Raw genomic sequence first — 19,205 nt, forward strand, 5'->3', positions numbered from 1 at the left:
CCACTTACTCCTTCTCTTTTTGTCACCTACTTTAGTTAAATGCTGTGTGTATGTCTATGTAAAAACATACAGAGAATACTTTTAAAAACAACACTCTGCAAAGACTGACCAGAAAACTGATCAACTGGTGTATTCCATTCCCAACTTCACCACTTAAGTATGCTGGAAATTCTATCACTACCCTCTTGAAACAGCATCCTTTCTTGTTTTTTGTTTGTTTTGCTTGGCTGTTCCATTAATGAGTCTAAGTATCAGAAAAAGAAATAAGAGAAGGAAACACCAAAGTAAGGAAAAAAGGGGGGGGGAAAAAAAAAAGTCTTCAGAAAATTCTTTGAGTTTTTTTTTTTGTTTGTTTGTTTTTTTGTTTGTTTGTTTTTTGTACTCAGGCTAAAGTCCCACTGACTTTCAGGTACAAACAACTTCCCCTGCTGAGGAAAGGGCATACTCCCAGTGCTCAGCAGAGATGTGTTACACATGAGAACCCAGGACAACAGTATCCACTGTCTATCATTGAAGGAGGAAAAAAAATCCTACAACATTTTCCATAAAGTACATTGGGTTTTGGTCCTGCAATTTCAGGTACTCAGCCAGAATAAAATCCTCAGAAAGCCTGAAATACTGCATGGTAATATTAGACTAAATCAGCAGTACTTATTACAATGAAGTATTTTGACAATAAAGTTTTTTTTTATTATTCTGAAATGCCACTTATTTGATATTCAGAGATTGCCAAGGAATACCCGAGCAATTGTTCCCCAGAACGTGGCTACAAAAACTACAGCCACGATCTTTCAGGGTAAAGCCCAAAACAATATTTTTCCAAAACTGTCATTTAGTCCAAGTGGCACTTGCTAACACGCTAGATTTGTAAACCCTCTTTTTATAACTGCTGCCTGCTGCTCTGACTTGTCCATGTGACTTGTGTTCAAGACTCGAATCAAAGCAAAGCTTTTTTGAGCAGGATACCAAGGATACCACTTGGAGCATCAGAGAAAAGCAGAGCTGAAAAGCCCCGTAGTTGGCCTCTGTATTAAATGACATAGCTGCATCTCAGTCCCACCACTTCAGAGAGATCATTTCCCCAGCTACAGATTAATTCTTCATTTCCTACAGGCAGCTTATTCATCTGCTAGTCCTGTAATTAATGTTAAAGTTGCCAGAACACTCCCCCTTTCCCCTTGAATAAAGACAGATGCACAAATCATCCAACTTAAGGAGGTATCCAAAGCCAGAGATTAAATTAAGTTGGGGCTGGCTTGCCAATTTTTTACATGCAAATAATAAAAATTCCAAGGAGAGGGTGGGTTTTTTGTTTTTGGCATTCATTTTTTTCTTGTAAAAACAAATGAAGTGAAAGTCCTCTGATCTTTTAAGTGCAGAACCACATAAAAGAAGGTCATGCACTGATCATGTCATAATCAGAAGTTAAAAATTAATTTTTTTCTTCGTTTTTCATATTTCCACATTTTTGCTTGTTCAGCTTATGTGTACTACTCTTAACTCATGGTTCTCCTTAAGCTGTAGCTTTAATCATAAGTAAAACCAGAATATAAAGTGCTTCTCTAGTCTGCTACATTTTTTGTCATTAAAGTTTTAAATTTCAGTATTGTAAAAGTTTGAAACCCTTCCCTCTGCCCCTGCTGAAAAAAAGAAAAAAAGAAAAAAAGAAGAGATTGAAACTAATATGACAACAAAGTAATACCGGGTAAAAAAATAATGTAACTTACCTTGTTTTTTTCTTCAGTCTTGGCAGCCTGTCTACAAGCTGGATGCCAGATGGATGTACCTGGAGAGTAAGTTTAAAGTTGTGCTTAATTTGGTTCCCTAACAAGTGTTTTTTATAGGATACAACATGCTGACCGATTCCACTCAGTCACGATTCTATGCATACTTCCAAAGCTAAAACTGACAACTTCTCCATACTGGTAAGCCTGGACATAAACATTTTAAAAACTAGATGTGCTTCAGAAAGATACATGTTTTTCAGTATGCAAAATGAACATCAAAACGTAAGAAACATTACATGGGACCACTGTAGCTCTTCTGTCCTAATCTGCTGCTTGCAGAGGGTCACATTCCAGCATCAGCTTAGAGATCTGCTAAGCTGGGTTCTGAGTACCTCCAAGGATGGAGACCCACAGCACTTCTGTGCAATCAGTTCCACCTTTCATGGTAATTTTATATTTCCTTATATGAAATTGGAACTTCCAAGTTCTCTTGTTATGCATATTCACACCCAGGAACAGCACTGCGGCGTTTAAAAAAGTAGCTGAAAATCCTTTTTCTCAAAATGCTGCATTGTACTGACCTTGCACTACATGCTTGTGTCATATAAATTAAATACTAAAGAACTGCTTAATTCATGGGAATATCCATCCTAGATAAAGAAGAAAATACACAAACCAATTCTATACTTCGTGTATCTATTGATGAGAAGGGTATGAACTTCCCTTATATATGTCTACATAAGTGTGAAAAAGAAACTGAGTAACTTAGAAGTTTTGAATCTGTCACAAAGAAAAAAAAAAGTCAACAGCTGAACCATTCAATACATTCAACACTAAAACGTGTCACACTGGAACAGGTTGCCCAAGTAGGCTGTGGGTGCGCCATCGCTGGAGGCATTCAAGGCTAGGATGGATGTGGTCTGGGCAGCCTGGTCTGCTGGTTGGCAACCCTGCCTGTGGCAGGGGGGTTGAAACTCAATGATCATTGTGGTTCTTTTCAACTTAGGCGATTCTATGATTATGATCCTATGATACTCATTGTGTTCAGTGGAAATGGAACGTGTGTTCCTATATAAAACAAAGATTTATCTGTACATTTTAATAGTAAAAAGGAACTTTTATGTTTATGCTGGTCTGATATAGGACATGACACAAGATAAAGCATTTTTCCACACACTTAAATAACATCAGTACACAGTAAGTTCTTTCTAAGTAAATGGGAAGTTGAGAACTTCTGTGTCATAAATATTAAATATTTTTACTGGGTGGAGAACACCAATAGGAAATGTTTTGTTTTTAGAGCAGCTTGATAGTTTTCTTCACCAGTGGATTTTGGAAAGAAGATAGAAACAGAAAGTCTAGTTCCCAGAAGGCAGGTGGAGAGCATCAGAATTTGTTTCACAAAAATAATCCAGATGAACTCAGACTAAAGCAGTACAAGACTGTAAATTCAAACTGAATACATTAAGTTTACTAAGTTTTTGAAGTTTTCTGAGGATGTAACTACCAAAAAATGGCTTAATAGCACCTTCAAATTCACTGAAAGAACTTGTCCCAGAAGTCACATAAGCAGAATTTTCCCAGTGGTTTTAAATAGAAATTAGATAACTTTTTTGAATGATTTACTGCCATCTGTAGTCACACAAAACTGCCTGGGACATTCCACCCAAAAGTCATCTGCTGGCTGACTACTGAAGACTTTAAGGTCCACAACACCTTAAGTAACTTCAGATTAGTTTAGTAAAGGAGTGAAGAATGTTTTCATAAAACCCTGTTTTAGCTAACACATCAGGTCAGGCAGTCCAAATATCTAATCACAGATCTTTCACAGAATAAACACCAGTTTCTAATGGAAGCTGTTCTTCATCAGAATACAAGAAGTGTATTAAAAAAAGTTGGTAGGAATTTTTCATGCATCAGAAAATAAAGTGATTAAGACAGTTTCAAATTAAAGGACTTGAGCATAGTTTGTAATGACTTGAACTAAAAATTAGCACAAAAACTAACAGCCATCCTTAAAATAAACTGAACTTAAAAGTTTAATTACAGTCGGGTTTCTGAGGGTTTGAAATCTAGAAACAAATCCGTACTTTGATATCTTTTTTTAAAGCACTGATTTCCCGGGGGATTTCAGTACTGCTAAGCTACTTTGCAATTGGAAGAACCACAGCATTCTCTGGCTCTTGAGAAAGAACACATGAGCATAAACAAGGATCATTATGTCCTTTAATGAGCTAGTTCTTGTAGTAAACCAAAGCGACAATATAATTGTCATTTTGAATAACCTACTAAATTATAATCAGATCTTACTGTTGCGTTTTAAGGTCTAACTTCTCCAGCTTAAAGAATGACTTCAAAGTACACTTCAAGAAAACTGTGGGCAATTGCATAAGTTGTAATAGAGATCTGAGCAAGCATGTAATTTTGAGATAACATAAAACTTTGCAGTTCCCACATCTTACTGAGTTTCTCTTTTCTATCTTGCTTTTAGTACATAAGGCCAATTAAAGACGTAGGCAAAAGCCTTAATTTCCCCTGGAGATTGACCCTATATTTAACTATGCATACCTTTTTTTCTTTGATAAATTTAGTACAGTTAAATTTTACTACATCTGAAATGCAGATTTAGTTTGTATCTGTGTTATTTTTTTAAAAATTATTATTATTTTTAATGAATAAGTTACAGAGCTATTCTTCAGTATTGCCAGTAAAATTTTCTGACACAGAAGTGAATTTCTCCTGTCCAAACTTATGGTTGCCTCTGGTATTAATCCAATGTCTGGTAACGTCTTCAGATCCATGGCATCCTCATCTCCACTTTCCAGGGGTAGTTAGGTCTGACTGAAGGAAGTTTAAGTAAGGATCAAGAGATTTTCTCCTTGTATGCAAATAGGTAATGGGCACAGAATTGTTCAAAGATCTGCAGTGGCAGCTTTAGCTACTGTACTATGTGTGTATTAACTTTTATCTGGACCACTTGTACTGCTGAAAAACCACATTTTCTAGTAAAAGGAAAATGTTATAAACTTCACTGTCAAGTAGTTTCACCTGCTGGAAATAACTACTACTACTTCTTTCAATGATTAATTCTTGCTATTGATTTAAATTAGGAGAGAAGTAATAGTGAATAAGAAGCAATGGGAGGGGAGAGGAAGGAACGGAGATTTTTTTGCTTTGGTTTTGCTTTTACCTAACCTGTATGTATCAATCTTCACTTCTTTTGGTAGTTATGAAGTGAGAATACACATAATACAACTCAGCCACGAAAGCAGGTATGGGCAAGAGGGCCATGATGCCACGATGACTGCTTTGTTTGTTTGTTTTACCTTGAAGATACATTTCTTCTCCTTCTGCAAACATCTGACTGCACCTGACACATCGTGCACAGGTAGGATGATAATGTTTTTCTCCTGCCTGTTCAGGAAAAGAAAAAAAGGAGAGTAAGCATTCTAGTGAATTGTGAGACTTCTTTATGAGAAGGGACTCTTTTTCCATGAACTAGAATATGATTAGAGTAAATCAGTTAATTTCAATTAGTTCAACGGAACTATAGTTCAATAGAATCTCCTATACTTCAGCAATACCTATTTATGATTATATATATTTAACTTTATAAAATCAAATTGTGGTCTTCTCTACTCCAAGAAAATTACCATGCAATAGTTAAGCTTGTGAATTTATGAAACAGAAAACATTCTTACAAAATGAACACATTTTCCATGTAAACAATCATACTGTGCACCAAGTGCAAGGAAGCTTAGGAAATACCTATACAAGGCAGGTGGGAGGCCATAATCTTGAGCACAGATTTTAAACTCACTTATACTCCTCACAACCTCACTATACATATTCTCTTAAAGCACATTAAGAAATATCTTGTGCAAGGAATGTTTGTATTTGCTTCGAAAGCAAAGTGTCTTGCAGATAATGGATACAGAAGTGTATCCATGAGAGACGTGTGGCTGGGTAATAGCTGTTAGTTCAGAACTTACACCTTCATGTTCTGTACTCTAAATTCCTCACACAGATAAACCAGAAGACAGTAATCTCTGTAACAATACCATTGTTTTCAATTGGAATGAGAATAGAAATGTGTTTGGAAAAAGTAAGTCATCAATTTCCAATTACATTATAACCCCGTTAATTTCAACTTTTTCACCTCTCACTTCAGATTGTTTTTCAAGAGGAGAAGACTAGCTGATATAAAAGAGGAAGGGATCTCCAAGAAGGAGGCTCCACAACCTCTCTGGGCAACCTCTTCTACTGCTCAGCCACCCACCCAGTAAAAAAGTGTTTTCTGATGTTCAAACAACTTCCTATGCTTCAGTTTGTGCCTACTGGTTCTTGTCCTGGCACCAGACTCCACTAAAAAGAGCCTGGTTTTATCCTCACTCCACTCTTCTTTCAGGCATGCACCCCTTTATCCAGAGTTGTCACCTACAGCTCATGTGGTCTCTATATGGAACAGACTCTTGTTAAGTTCAACAGCCCCAAAACAGGTCATGGATATGCTCCTAGCAATCCCTACTCTTCAGAAACACCTATGGAACCACAAGCCAGACTGTGGCAACTCCTCTATGTTCTCCTTGACCCCACATTCTGCAGTGCAAGACAGAATGGCCCACAATTTTAGGCTCATGGTCAATGCCACTTCTATTAAGAACAAAAACCAGGAGACCAAGTTACTCTAAAGTTAAGTTTGAGTCCATAAGAAATTTCCTTAACAATAGGCCAAAATGTTCTTATGTTGAATGTTTCATAAACTGTTAATCTGGAGAAGGTTGAAATAGCCATTAGAACTTTGTGTACGTTTAACAAGTTACTCTCAATTATTGTCCCACTATCTTTGGCAACCATTGTACCTTCTATTAATCTAGAAATTTAACACTGTTAGTGCAAGGATGACTTCTTAGTGTTTTTCATTGAGTGAATGAAGTATTTATGATACTTATATTGGTATTCATATGGAATGGTATTTATACTGAAGAACATATTCTGACTCTGGAGGCTATTCTGCCATTCACAATGTCAAATATAGAAGCATAATAAATTCAGGTTAAAGAATATCTATTTACTACTTTACAGCACGGTTTGAATTGGAAGGAACCTCAAAGACCATCCAGTTCCAGACCTGCTGCCATGAGCAGGGACACATTCCTTGAGGAGAAACCTATCACATCAGAATTTCTACTTTGAAAGGAAAAAAACCCCAACAGTTCCTTTTTACTATTCTTTTTATAGCAATGCCTGTGTTGAGTGTTTTCTGCAGCTTTAGAAATGGAAGATGATTGCTATTTATTATGTCAACACCTTAAGTTATAATACCATTAAGTATCTGTAAAGTGTTTAAGCCTCATGGGTTTTAAATTGTTTCCCTGAATACAGGTGTTTAAGGACAGAAGACTACTGAACTATCACCATATAATTTCATAATATGTTGAAAAGAAGTATTATTTTTCTTGGAAGATTCATATTTCACAAACATTCCTAATGCAATTCATAGCCTCAATAATTCAGTAGATAAAGTTCCCAGGTAAACACTATCTAAGAGAGTTCAATTACTCCTATGCCAAAATAAACTGTCAGAATACATTCTCATTTAACCTGTACTGTAACATGCAAACTTTTGTTACACTTCTCTTGTAACCAAAGCACAGAATACAAGACATGCCAGACTCTTTCTCAGTATTTAAAACATCACATCGTTGTAAATGATAGATGCTAGCTAAATCTGAGATTTCAGACTTGATGCAGGAATGAACTCACAGTATTCTCCAATAGGTTTATATTCTTCGCCATGAATTATACTGAGACACTGGGAACTGGGTGTGTCAGGTCTAAACGCAAAATGTAATCTCATTTGGGTTCGTGCCAAAGGGGCTTTTGCTGGAGTCCCTCCCTCAGAGTATTTCAGAGAGTTCATCTCATAGACGAGCAATTGATTCCATCAGAATTCAGAAATGTTACATACAGTAACTGTTTTATGTTTTCAGTTTAGTTGTAATGACGGGCTAGTTATTTTTTTCTTGGTTAGACTGATGTAAGGGAGTTTAATGCAAAAAGCAAATTCCTAACCATGCGTGTACTTCTTTGCACAGTTTGAAAGCTTAGTTTGACAGTCTCAGTGTTGCTTGTTTAATAAAATATCAACACACTAAGAGACAACATTAATCTCTGAGAGATCTCTTATTGTTCATGCAGTAGATTATCATAGAATCACAGAATATCCTGAGTAGGAAGGGACCCACAAGGACCACTGAGTACAACTCCTGGCTCCATACAGGACCACCCAAAAATCAAGCTGTATTTCTAAAAGCATTGTTCAACCAGTTTTCCATAAGCACTGAGCCAAAGTCTTAGTATTTAATTTAAAGAAGGGCTCAAAGCAGTCCTAAAAACTCAGAAAAAGCATTATGAATCACTTCATTCTTCCTAAGTGAGAGGGACCACTTCCTATGGCAGTTCTTTTCTGTGCAGTTGGTGGAGTTTTTTGGACAGTCAACATGAGAAACATATTCATACTGGCTGTAGATGACTGACAACTCCCCACACTCCTCATCAAAAGCATGAGGGTCACCACAGCGTTACTGACTGTCCCACAGCACATCAACAAGCAAACCCAAGCTTCACTGAAAGCAGGACAAGTCTTTGCAGAAATTTTACAACCATGTTTTCTGATTTAACATACCTTAAGGCTTGAATACACAAAAAGGAGAAATAAAAAAACAAAAAAGAACCTGATGTGATAAGAGTGAATCACATAATTTAAAGCACAATTTCCAGACAATTAGGGGAGTAGTCCAAGAGTCTATAGGGAACTGAGAGCAGTAAGAACATCGTGCCTGAAAAACCTGCAGCATAATTTGTACCAGAAAGAATAACCACTAAAAGTTGAGTTCCAAATTAGCTGTCATCACTCAGGGAAAAGATATTACATTATTGTAGACAGCTCAGTGAAAACCTCTGCTCATTCTCTAGCAACGGCTGTGATAACTGATGAAGTCATAAAACATATAAGAGAATGTACATATGGTAATTTAAACTCTATCATAATGACACTGCTACTCTGGTGCCTCTTGCCATTGTTGGAAGTGTAATAGGTGTAGTTTTTTACTGCAGGTGATGAGCAGTAACTGCTTAAGGATTGACACTTGAAGGATTGAAGGATTGGAACCAGTGTGGCCCAGAGCTCAAATTGTAAACTAAGACCTAGGAAGTAGACTCAGGATTTCTAATGACTCTCCCATGAGTGAAGCATAAGTACACCGTATGTCACTGTGTTGCTGACTTAGTGAAGTTATATGTAAAGAGAAGATAGAAAGTAGACTAAACCATTTAATGTGTTAAATAATCAAACTTGTAACTACTTGATTGCTGTCCTGACAGTGAAAGGAAATCTGTCTCATTATCAAAATGCATGGTAGTAACTGATGTCTTTTAACACAAGGAATCAAAAACTTGTTTAAGTGGAAAAAGATGTTAGACTGCTGTGATGAAACCATCATACTAAAACTCATTTTCTATATTAAGGAGGTACAATGTAGATTGCTGTAATAATTCATTATTAATTAAGCCTCATTAGCTGAGATGTCTAAATCCTACCATCCTCATATTCTAAAATCTCTAAGTGAAGTCCTGACTGCAGACTACTTCGAACAAAGTTGATGCAGGTCAACCTGCAAGGTTATGTGACGGTATGGAGCAAATTGCAGGACCCAGAAACAAATTCAACAGAAGACTTGTGTCAAGGATTCTTAGTTACAATCACACAGAACAAATCCACTGGAGAGTTAGGTCATCACTAAAAAGCCACCTGTTCAAGCAGAGGAAAACAGAATGAAGCACAGAACATCCAACAGTCTATACCTTTGCATCAGGCAGCTTCTCACACTGAAAAGAACCAAAGATTTTATTAAACACACAACTCAACACCTGCTCCCTGTTCAAGTGGGAGTTACTATTTGTTAGGGAGGGGAGAGGAAAACAATTATGTAGTAGTGATGGACAGAAGTTTAAATTCAATTAGACTATAAATTGTTCTCTTTTCTATGCTTTGTCTACAGTTCCTTTAATTTCCAATAACATGGATTACATTAAAGGTCACTGAGATTTCTGCAAGCACACTTAATAATTCAGCTAGTAGTAGAAACACCATTCAGTTTAGAGACACAAAGAGAAATGCTGTTCATCAGCCACTCACTAATAATTCTGCCATTGCATGCATGAAGTGGCACAGTACGTGAACCATACTGTCTCCATAAACTGGAATCCATTTACTACTTTCAAATAAGTGTGATGATATTCAGAAACTAGATAAACATTGCTGCTAAAAGAAGGTGACTCTGCTCAGTTGTCATATAAAATATCTGTTCATATTTATAGCAAAGCCAGATTTTTGCTTATGCTACAGAAGAACTTGAAGAACTGTTCAGTAGTAGTTGTATATATATAATGGTTAACTTAGTAAACAGCTGCCATGTCATCTACTGATTACAAAGGGCCAGGCAACATTAACCAGGCAGAGATATTTAGCAAAATACCTATTGTTCATGTTATACAACAACACCGAGAAAAGTGTGAGAATCACAAGACAAAAGGAAAATTATGTGGAGAAAAACTCTTACTAATTCTCTTAGTCACGGTGGACCTGACTCACCACTGAGTCACTGCAGCAGCGTGCCAAGGCAAGAAAACTGTTTTAAATGGGGTTTACACCAGTATAAATGTTGTGTAATGCTTTGAGTCAATCCTTCTCCTCATCTTCTTATTGGATTAATTTCTGAACCCATTCAATGCCAAGAAACAGTCATTTGAACTGTTCAACCCATGCACCTACTGCATTACTTACAGCTTCGCATGTCTCACAAGTACAGTTGTTTCACATTGTGCCTTGATGCTGGCTCATCCCTCTGTACTTTGCAGAGCCTTGAGACTTCCCACCCACATTTGAGTCATTTTTACTCCTTCCCACACACGCCTTATTCTTCTAGGTATAAAGTGCAGAATCAAATGTACCAAGAGGGACATTTACCTCAGAATTAGAGTACTTTATTATACATACTGGACACTCAAAACAATAAGTTTCTAGTGTTTTAGGGAGAAATAAAAAATGAATAAAAGTTTTAAAGGGAATAATTAAGAAAAAGCAAGAATAGAAAAGGCTCAGCACTATTATAACTGCAATCTCATTCTGTGACATCTGCAAACAAGTTTTTACTAAGGAGCAATATCAGCACTGCCACAATCAGGCAAAAGCTGGAAAAATTCAACAGAACTATTTTTCTACAGAACTTTTTATACTACCTTGTAAATCAAAAAGGTTGAACATGCCTACAATCACTAATTTTGCACTCAGTTGATTTTGTTATGCAATGACTGATTGCCCCTTTTGTCTTTTTCTGCTCAGCTTTGCAGCTTTGCCTTGCCACCCACCAAGACTGGAAGAGGCTTCTGTTTTCCATTTGCTCGATTACCTCCTTCATTTCTTTTCAACTTCTCTCTCCCACTCCTTCGAACTCACTTGTGGCCCAAGACAAGCTGCAGCTGGCTCTCACTTCTACCATCCCTCAATAGGGGAGAGAGAGAAAGAAAGGAGAAAGATGACTTGCAGATATAGTCCTCTTCCTTTTCAAGCTTGCAGCTGTAGATTTAGCCCACCCATTTCAGACAGGAAGAATGAATTTACAACTAACAGTGAACAGCCCTGTTGAGGAAGGATGATGTATCAAATGAAGGCAGCACAGATCGTCTCACGCGGGGTGTGGTGGTCTGGGTTGCAGACATCTGAGGGCAGAAGCTGTCTCTCAATCCTGAGCAAGGGGCTGACATTTTGGATCTTCAGATTTAGCTGGGACCAAAAATGCTGCTGTCATGTGCAAAATGGACAGTAATAGTACTTCCTGGAAATAGGAAAGTACTGCTTTCATATTCATCAGTACATTTCTGAGTACAAAAGTGATGAAAGTTGGGAGAAGAAAAGAAAACCTTAGAAATACAAGAAACGAGCTGCATAGGCTGGTTTCCTGCTAACAAAGAACATTGTCAGATGGGCCAGAGCATACTCAAGATGCTTTATAAGCAAAGGCACTTGTCACTAAGTGCACTTATCGCTACACCACTGTCACAATGACAGGAGAGAGCTGGAGGGATGCTGGTGTGATGCTAGCTGCATCATGGCTGTACTACAGGGCACTGAAGAGAAGCAGCACACCTAAGCCATGAATCAGAAGGAACACAAAGAGAGAAATTACATGAAGGATGAGAAACTGAAGACTTCCAAAATGCAATGCTTCCCATTGTCAAAATATTCAAATGTTAGCAAAGATTGCGAAACAATAAAGCATCACCACAGCAACACAGTGCTCAGTAGGGCACTATAAGTGGCATAATATCTGCTGTATGTATCTGATGCTCAGAACATACAGGCTGAATACTGAAGCCAGTGCTTTGATACAAAACTGTCATAAGAGATTAAGACAGACAAAACTAATTAATAAGCTAAATTAATTTTTATTATGATCACTTACGATAGTTAGATGATACTACATTTTTGCATTAAAACAAAGCAGTGGTCAGCATTCACCTGCCTTCCAAAGGTCTAACCCCGAGCCTGGGATATAACTATGCACTAAAACTCCATCACATACAAACCCACACAGATACAGAATCACAGAATTGTAGGGGTTGGAAGGGACCTCTAGAGATCATCGAGACCAACCCCCAAGATACAAGTGCATAGCAACTCTGTCAGAGATCTTTTCCATCCATATGAGAGAAATTCTCATAAGAAAGTACATAACTGAAAAAAAATTAAAAAGCAGTAGTAATTTTTACCTCTGTATTAATCAGTTTCCCACAGATTTTGAACTTCTCTTTTATATTATTCAAAATTAGTTTTCAGAATCCCTTACTTTGGTAAAAATCTGACAAGGCTTAAGCTATCAACAAGAGCTCCTCACTGTGCTTGAGAACCCTGAAAACTGACTTACAGGGTTAAAATTCTGCAAACAGTTCTTTTCAGTATACACTAATTCTGCCTGACTTCTGTGAGGTTTTAGGAGTCCAGACAATAGTAATGGATAAGTATAGCTCTGTATCTCCTTCTGGAGAGAACAGACTGTTGCAAAAGGGAAAGAATGAGGGTGGGACACAGATAAGGTGAATGAACCCAAAATATTGCAATTGGTCTACAGAAAAGGTTAAAAACTAAGACTGACAGTATTTATACGCTTATTGATTGTACTTCTAATCATATCTGTTTTAAAGGAAAACATTCATCTGATAGTTTGCACTCACCCACCCAAGTTCAGATGCAATGTGCTGATGATTAACCTGCACTTGCAAACCAGCAGCCCCAGACAAGCACACGTAACACCAAAACAGAGACAGCTCTCAAAGTGCAAAATGTCTTGCATCTCAGTAAGCACCAGTCATTGAAAGCTCTAGTTAACGTTTCCTACCTTCAGTGGATTCCTTGGGCAAGAGCTAATGCTGATTTATTTAGCTGTATCTTTTCCAACAGTTTTCCTTCTTTTCTTGTGATGGAGAGAACTGTCGTGCAGAGCAGTATCTAAGTGAGGATTAGTACAGACACTCAGATCCTTCTGCTGCTCTGACAGCCTTCTCCAGGCTGATCATGCTACAGGAAATACTTCATGCACATAGACAGAATCACTTTTACTGCATGCTTCAGCGTTAATGCCTGCACTGTAAGCTGCTGGAGCACCTTTCACACATCACTAGGTTTTGTTGTAAGTGAAACAGCAGGGTAACGGGCATTTCAGAACGAACCATTATTCCACACTGCGGGCAGAAATTCATGCACCCCGCTGTAAAGAATTAGTCTCGTCTCTCTACTGTGCTGAGACTTTTGAATAGGGAAAGGGAATTGATTTACAAAGTGGATGTGGCTGCAAACAGCTCAACCCTAAGGCAAAGCAAAAAGCAAACTACAAAAAAAAGAAAAGAAGATTCATGCTTTAATTAATAAGTCGCTGAGGTGTAACTGCCATTTAATTGACATATACATAATTGACATTTCTAGTCTAATTCCTGTCTAGTGCCTTCTGCATTTGTTCCTTCATTTTCAAGCAGCATATGGTTATGATGAATAGATTTTTTAAAATATTGATTATATTTTATAGACATTTACACATACATGTAAAACAGCAAAAATGTTAACTCTTCCTTCCCCCATATGCTGAGTACCATGCTGCCATTTCAGAGGGAGCATTTGGACCCATCTTCATGTTTGGCAAATGATATGGGCATTTTCACCAGCTCAAGTAGGGCACGTTTATACCACAGCCTTAGCTGTAAACCAGAGCATGGTGGTAGACAGAAGCCTAGTCAAGATTTGAAAATATCCCTGTCTGCAGCCCAGATCACCAATTACAGTAGTAATTGGTTTGCATGGAAATAAGCCTCAAGAGGTCTTTCCAGAAATATACAATCCTCCAATATTTTACACTATCAGTTTTTGTCCATACTAAATTCAAAGCAACAGCTTATAGCAGTGGAGAATCACCTTGAACACGGAGGCCTGCTAAGAGGCAGCTCAGACCAGGCAGAACTGCTGCAGCTGCCTACCTAAGAAATCACATCTGATTTCCTCACAGCCCGCAATGTGTTTGCAATCAAAACATCTCCAGAGGCTGTCTTTTGCTGTGAAGGTTTCCTCTAAGGACCTAGGAAATCATTAGTTGAAACAGTAGATGAAGAGAAACACTCCCCAAGTCACTTCTTACAAGGGGCTATCAATGGTAATGAAGCCGGAGAAAGAAGAACACCTTCAGAGCAAGCTGTCTCAGGGAAGCAATTTTCTTTAGAAATGGAGAAAAGAGTTACTAGCACTGCCCAAGGTAGTGGTGGGACATCATCCAGAGCACAGCGTCCATCCATGCTGAGATGCATGGATTCTCAGGGGGCAGTGGCCGCTCAGGAGAACTACAAGCATCACAATAAGAGTCTAGAGCTGATTTTGATGGGGTAAGAGGAAACGGTTTCAAATCAAAAGAGGAGAGATTTGGATTGGATATAAAGAAGTTTTTTACAACAAGGTTGGTGAGCACAAGTCGCCCAGAGAGATGGTGGGTGCCCCATCCCTGTAGACATTCAAGGTCAGGCTGGATGGGGCTCTGAGTAATCTGTAGGTGTCCCTGTTCATCACAGGGGAGTTGGACTAGATGGCTGAAGGATATTAAAGGGTCCCTTCAAACTCAAACAATTCTATGATTCTATGATTTTTAGGAGTAGAGAAGAATTCAGCTTGTTTATTTTAGCAAAACTGAAGTTAACAGGGACTAAGATGGTCTCTGTAAGTTTTTCTTAGAGATCTTCAATTAAAAGGAAGAATATCAAAAGAGCTAAAAATCAGTCTTTATGAGGAGAACTAGCAACTACGGACTGACCACACACAAATAGAGAGATATATAGAGAATAGAATAGAGCTGGAATTAAGATTATTTTTCTAATTATCAGTTACAGAAATCCCGGTAGGTTCCCAGAAGGGAACCAGAATGTGTCACTGTCTGCCAACCAACCACTCCACACAAAACATCAGCCTCCCCAGCATCTGCATAGGCTGTTCTGAGGGAAAGACAGGAGACAGGGAACCTGCTTCTGTACCCTCCAAGCAGAACACAACTAGGAGATTGACTGAGGATCATTAAACAAATGCTAAGTTTTCTCTGGAATGAAATGAGTTTGTTCCAGGATCAGAGTTACCATGTGAAATACAGAGTATTTTTCTATCAAGGCAATTACACATATTTTGTCTATTTTTATGATATGTTTATTAGCACAAGTTGATAATAAATAACTGCATATGACATTAAAAAAGAGAAAATATATATTTTTAGTGCCAAATAGATTAGAACACAATATTGGGGAAAAAAGGTTATAAAATCAACAGCATATTATTTTCAAAAGTGTTTATTTTCTGTGCTGTTGCTTGAGGTTTGCTATTGCTGGACTGGGAACAGAGCTACAGCACAAGCTCATGCTCTGTAGTTATAGCACAAAAAAATAAACCCTAAAGGCTTTCAGTTGCATTGCAGCTTAAGTCAAACTACAAAGTAAACTCCAGCCATATCTTGCTGCTCATTTTGGATGTTAGGTTTATCAATATAAGTGGTCAGACCAGAATCGTATCAATTTCTAGGACAGGGTGGATGTTGTATGAAGCAGTGCTCTTTAGGTTTTCAAACCAAACCTTGTCCAAACAAGCACTGGTGAGAAGAGTTTTTGTAAAGACAAGAGCAAATATGTTGCCATTTAAAGTAATACAATAATTTATGGTCTCTATAAGTCAGTAATTTAACCTCATTTGTAGCTTTTTCAGTACAAGTTCCCTGGGAGACTGGGGAAAGAGACACAGTGGACTGAAGAGGAAGACACAAGAAAGAAGTCAGAAACACAGCTATCCTGTGTTTGAGTTTCTTTACTACATGAAATGGAGCTGGCCCTAAGAAAATGCACTGAACAAAGAATTTAAGTAACTAAAGCATCACTGTATTTGGCGGGCAACCTACAAAACCAACCATATTTTTATAATTTATCACTAATTCACAATAGTTGACTCTCCCTTCCTCCTCTGCTGAATAAACACTTTAAATGAACTAGTGTTGGAAAGGGAGACAGCATTTTAAAATCTGGGCACAGAACAATTGTGGAAGCAGCTGTCCTCCTGACATTATCACAGAAATCAGAGATGGAAAAAATCCTATTAGGTCATATAGTCCCGCCCTTTGTCATTGCAGGATTGTTCCCTAACGTAGATTTTCCAGTGCCTTGTCCAATCTAGTTTTAACATGATCTAAGTGATAGCTTCCAGCAGCTCCCTTGGGGAACTGTTCCTCTGGCTAAGAAGTATCACTGACAAATTTTTTTCCCCTTTTTTATCAGCAATTCACCCTATTATTTCTATGTATTATTTCTATATCTCTCCAGATTATATTTAAGGCCACAGAAATAAATGCTGAAGTATTGAAAAATACTTCAGGATTCCAAACAATTCTAACAGAAAATGTATACAATGACAAGCAGCCACAGCTACTTTTTGTTTTTGTCCTCCTGACCAGGAGATGTACAAGTGTCCCAGCAACCTGACCAGAGACAAACACAGAATGTGATACTGGACAGACAGAAGAGATCAGCCCCAACTCTACACTAGAATAAATCTGTCTGCTGTAGGCAAGCAACAAATGACTTAACTGCATTAGCAATGAAGGTGGTCTCTGTGTTCTTTCAAATTGATTTGCTTAAGGCGTGAGTTTTGGTCTCTCTTCCTCATGATACAATGTGTGCACTACCTCCTTATTCAGCTACTCTTCACTTCTGACACTACAACTCAGTGACCATTTTAAGCGATCCCTCAGAGAGATTCAGACACCGAATATTAATGTACCTGTTGTAATGCATTGCCTGCTTCAAGCTAACTTCATCTTGGCTTTCCTGTATGGAAGTGACACTATCTTATACTGCTGTGATTTTACAGGTTGCAAAAGTCCTCTCTTCTACTTACATCCTCTCTGTTTCAAAAAAGTTTACAGAATCCTGCATCGGTACTTTTGGCCACATTTAAATATCATAGGTTTCAATCAACATTGCTCCCAGCCTTCATGAGTACCAAAATAATAATAGTATCAATACTACCATTTTTTCAACAGAGGAACGCTGCAAATGAGTGGGGATAGAGAGAATATAAGAGGCCAAATATCCACCAACCAAAAACTTACCTAGAACTACAATGACCTACATAATCAGGGATGGTCAAATTCCTACAAAATCTTTAAAAAATGATCTTGTCTCAAGTTTATTTTGCTAAGTCTGTAATAAAAATAAGGAACCAAACTGTGGATAAAAATTTTACCAAGTAAAGAGAGTAATTTTTGTACATATGTTATTATGAGTCTATTTTCTGAGATTTTATAAAACATTTCATAAAAACAGTTGGAAAATGCTTTCCATGCATTAACCAAAACACCTCATGATGCCAACAAATACAGACTCATTGTTCTCTTCCACTTACCTCTTGATCCCCTCCATAGATACTACTGTCCACCATTTAGATAACTATTCTGTGCATGACTTCTAGCAGCTTTGGAGGATGCCTGTTGTGACCACTTTATCTAAACTGTGAAATTGAGTGGAACAAATAGGGATCTGAGGAACTTCTTCCTAACTCCAACATCGCTAGGGCTCAGATGGATCACTGCAGTCAGACTCAAATACTATTTAGATCAAAGAACTGTATTTATTTCTGATGCTCGATCAGTTATGTGAAAATCTGGTTTGTAAAAAAGCACCTGCGCTAAACAACATCCTTAAGTTTTAGAACACCAAATTCTGAAAAACAAATCTAAAAACCCAATAAAAGCAGCAGCATAATATAGCTTATTTTTGGTACGAAAATAAACCTCAAGTTACTCATTTTACTTTTTCATGCATCTGATAATGTATTCACTTCCCACTTATACTTGAATGTTCGCCAGTACTATATTTATCCATTTAAGAACTTAAATATAAAATTATTAAAAGAAGAAACAGAAAACAATCATATAAGTCATCCATATGATTTCATAATTAAACTTGTGTTAACAGTCATTTGTGAGCATAGTAATACATAGCAAAGAGAAATTCTCTTTGCATATGTTATGATTTGAGTGACAGATTCTCCTTACCTCAAGCACTCTGCCCGTAATGTATTTTTCACAATTGTCACATCTGATACCAAACTTTGCATGATAGTCCGTTTCACAATATGGAATGCCATCCCTACAGAACAAGGACAGACAACACAGAGATTGCTTTACATTGGGTTACAAGTTTTCTGTGAGATTATACAACTAAAATACATTAACAGTTACAGTTGAAAAATATGAAGAACAAGAATCAAAGTCTTAGTGTTTCTTTTTCTAAAAAGTTAAAATCAGGAAACTTAGACAACTTAAAATGAACCAATCTGTTAATTTCACACTTGGATCACAATTTTACAAAATTTTACATTTAGATCATTAAACGGGTGAATGAAATTTCTCTAGAAGAACTGGAGATTGTTCAAACATTGTAAAATGTAAATGAAGTATAGTTAAATACATTTAGTGCATTAGTTCATAATATGCTAGAAGAACCCATGATCGGATGGCAAATGCTCAGTGTTTAGGGGCTTTTACTTGTGGAAAAATAAACATTAACTTTATAGTAGACAAGTTTGAATGCTAGAGACTAACCTACGAGTTATCACAAAAATCAATTGAATTGATTGAAAAATGGATATTTCTTCTCTTCAATTTTGTTTGTTTGGGATTTAGTTTATTCAAGAGAGTAGAATGGGATTTGAGACAATGTGAAACTGTACTTGGGAACACCCTTTTATTAAATTCTGTTTTTTCAGTCTCCAGTGCATGCTGTGAAATTAACTTGTATTAATCCAAATCCAAGGAACTGTTTAAAGTCAGCAAGACATTGGCTGTGAAG

At 37.3% G+C, this 19,205-nt stretch overlaps 1 protein-coding gene across 1 annotated transcript in view; it reads right to left on the bottom strand.

Moving 5' to 3' along the window:
- Positions 1–19,205, bottom strand: part of ABLIM2 (actin binding LIM protein family member 2) — a 111,628-nt gene that overhangs the window by 54,060 nt on the left and 38,363 nt on the right. The window contains exons 6-8 of the mRNA XM_085223540.1: positions 18,410–18,503; positions 5,054–5,141; positions 1,728–1,786 (exon numbers count right to left, since the gene is read on the bottom strand). Of these exons, the coding sequence (XP_085079666.1) occupies positions 1,728–1,786; positions 5,054–5,141; positions 18,410–18,503 (241 nt within the window). The remainder of the gene's footprint in view (positions 1–1,727; positions 1,787–5,053; positions 5,142–18,409; positions 18,504–19,205) is intronic.

The sequence above is a fragment of the Meleagris gallopavo genome, chromosome 4, assembly GCF_905368555.1.
Source record: "Meleagris gallopavo chromosome 4, MGAL_WU_HG_1.1, whole genome shotgun sequence".
In the NCBI taxonomy this organism is placed as follows: domain Eukaryota; kingdom Metazoa; phylum Chordata; class Aves; order Galliformes; family Phasianidae; genus Meleagris; species Meleagris gallopavo.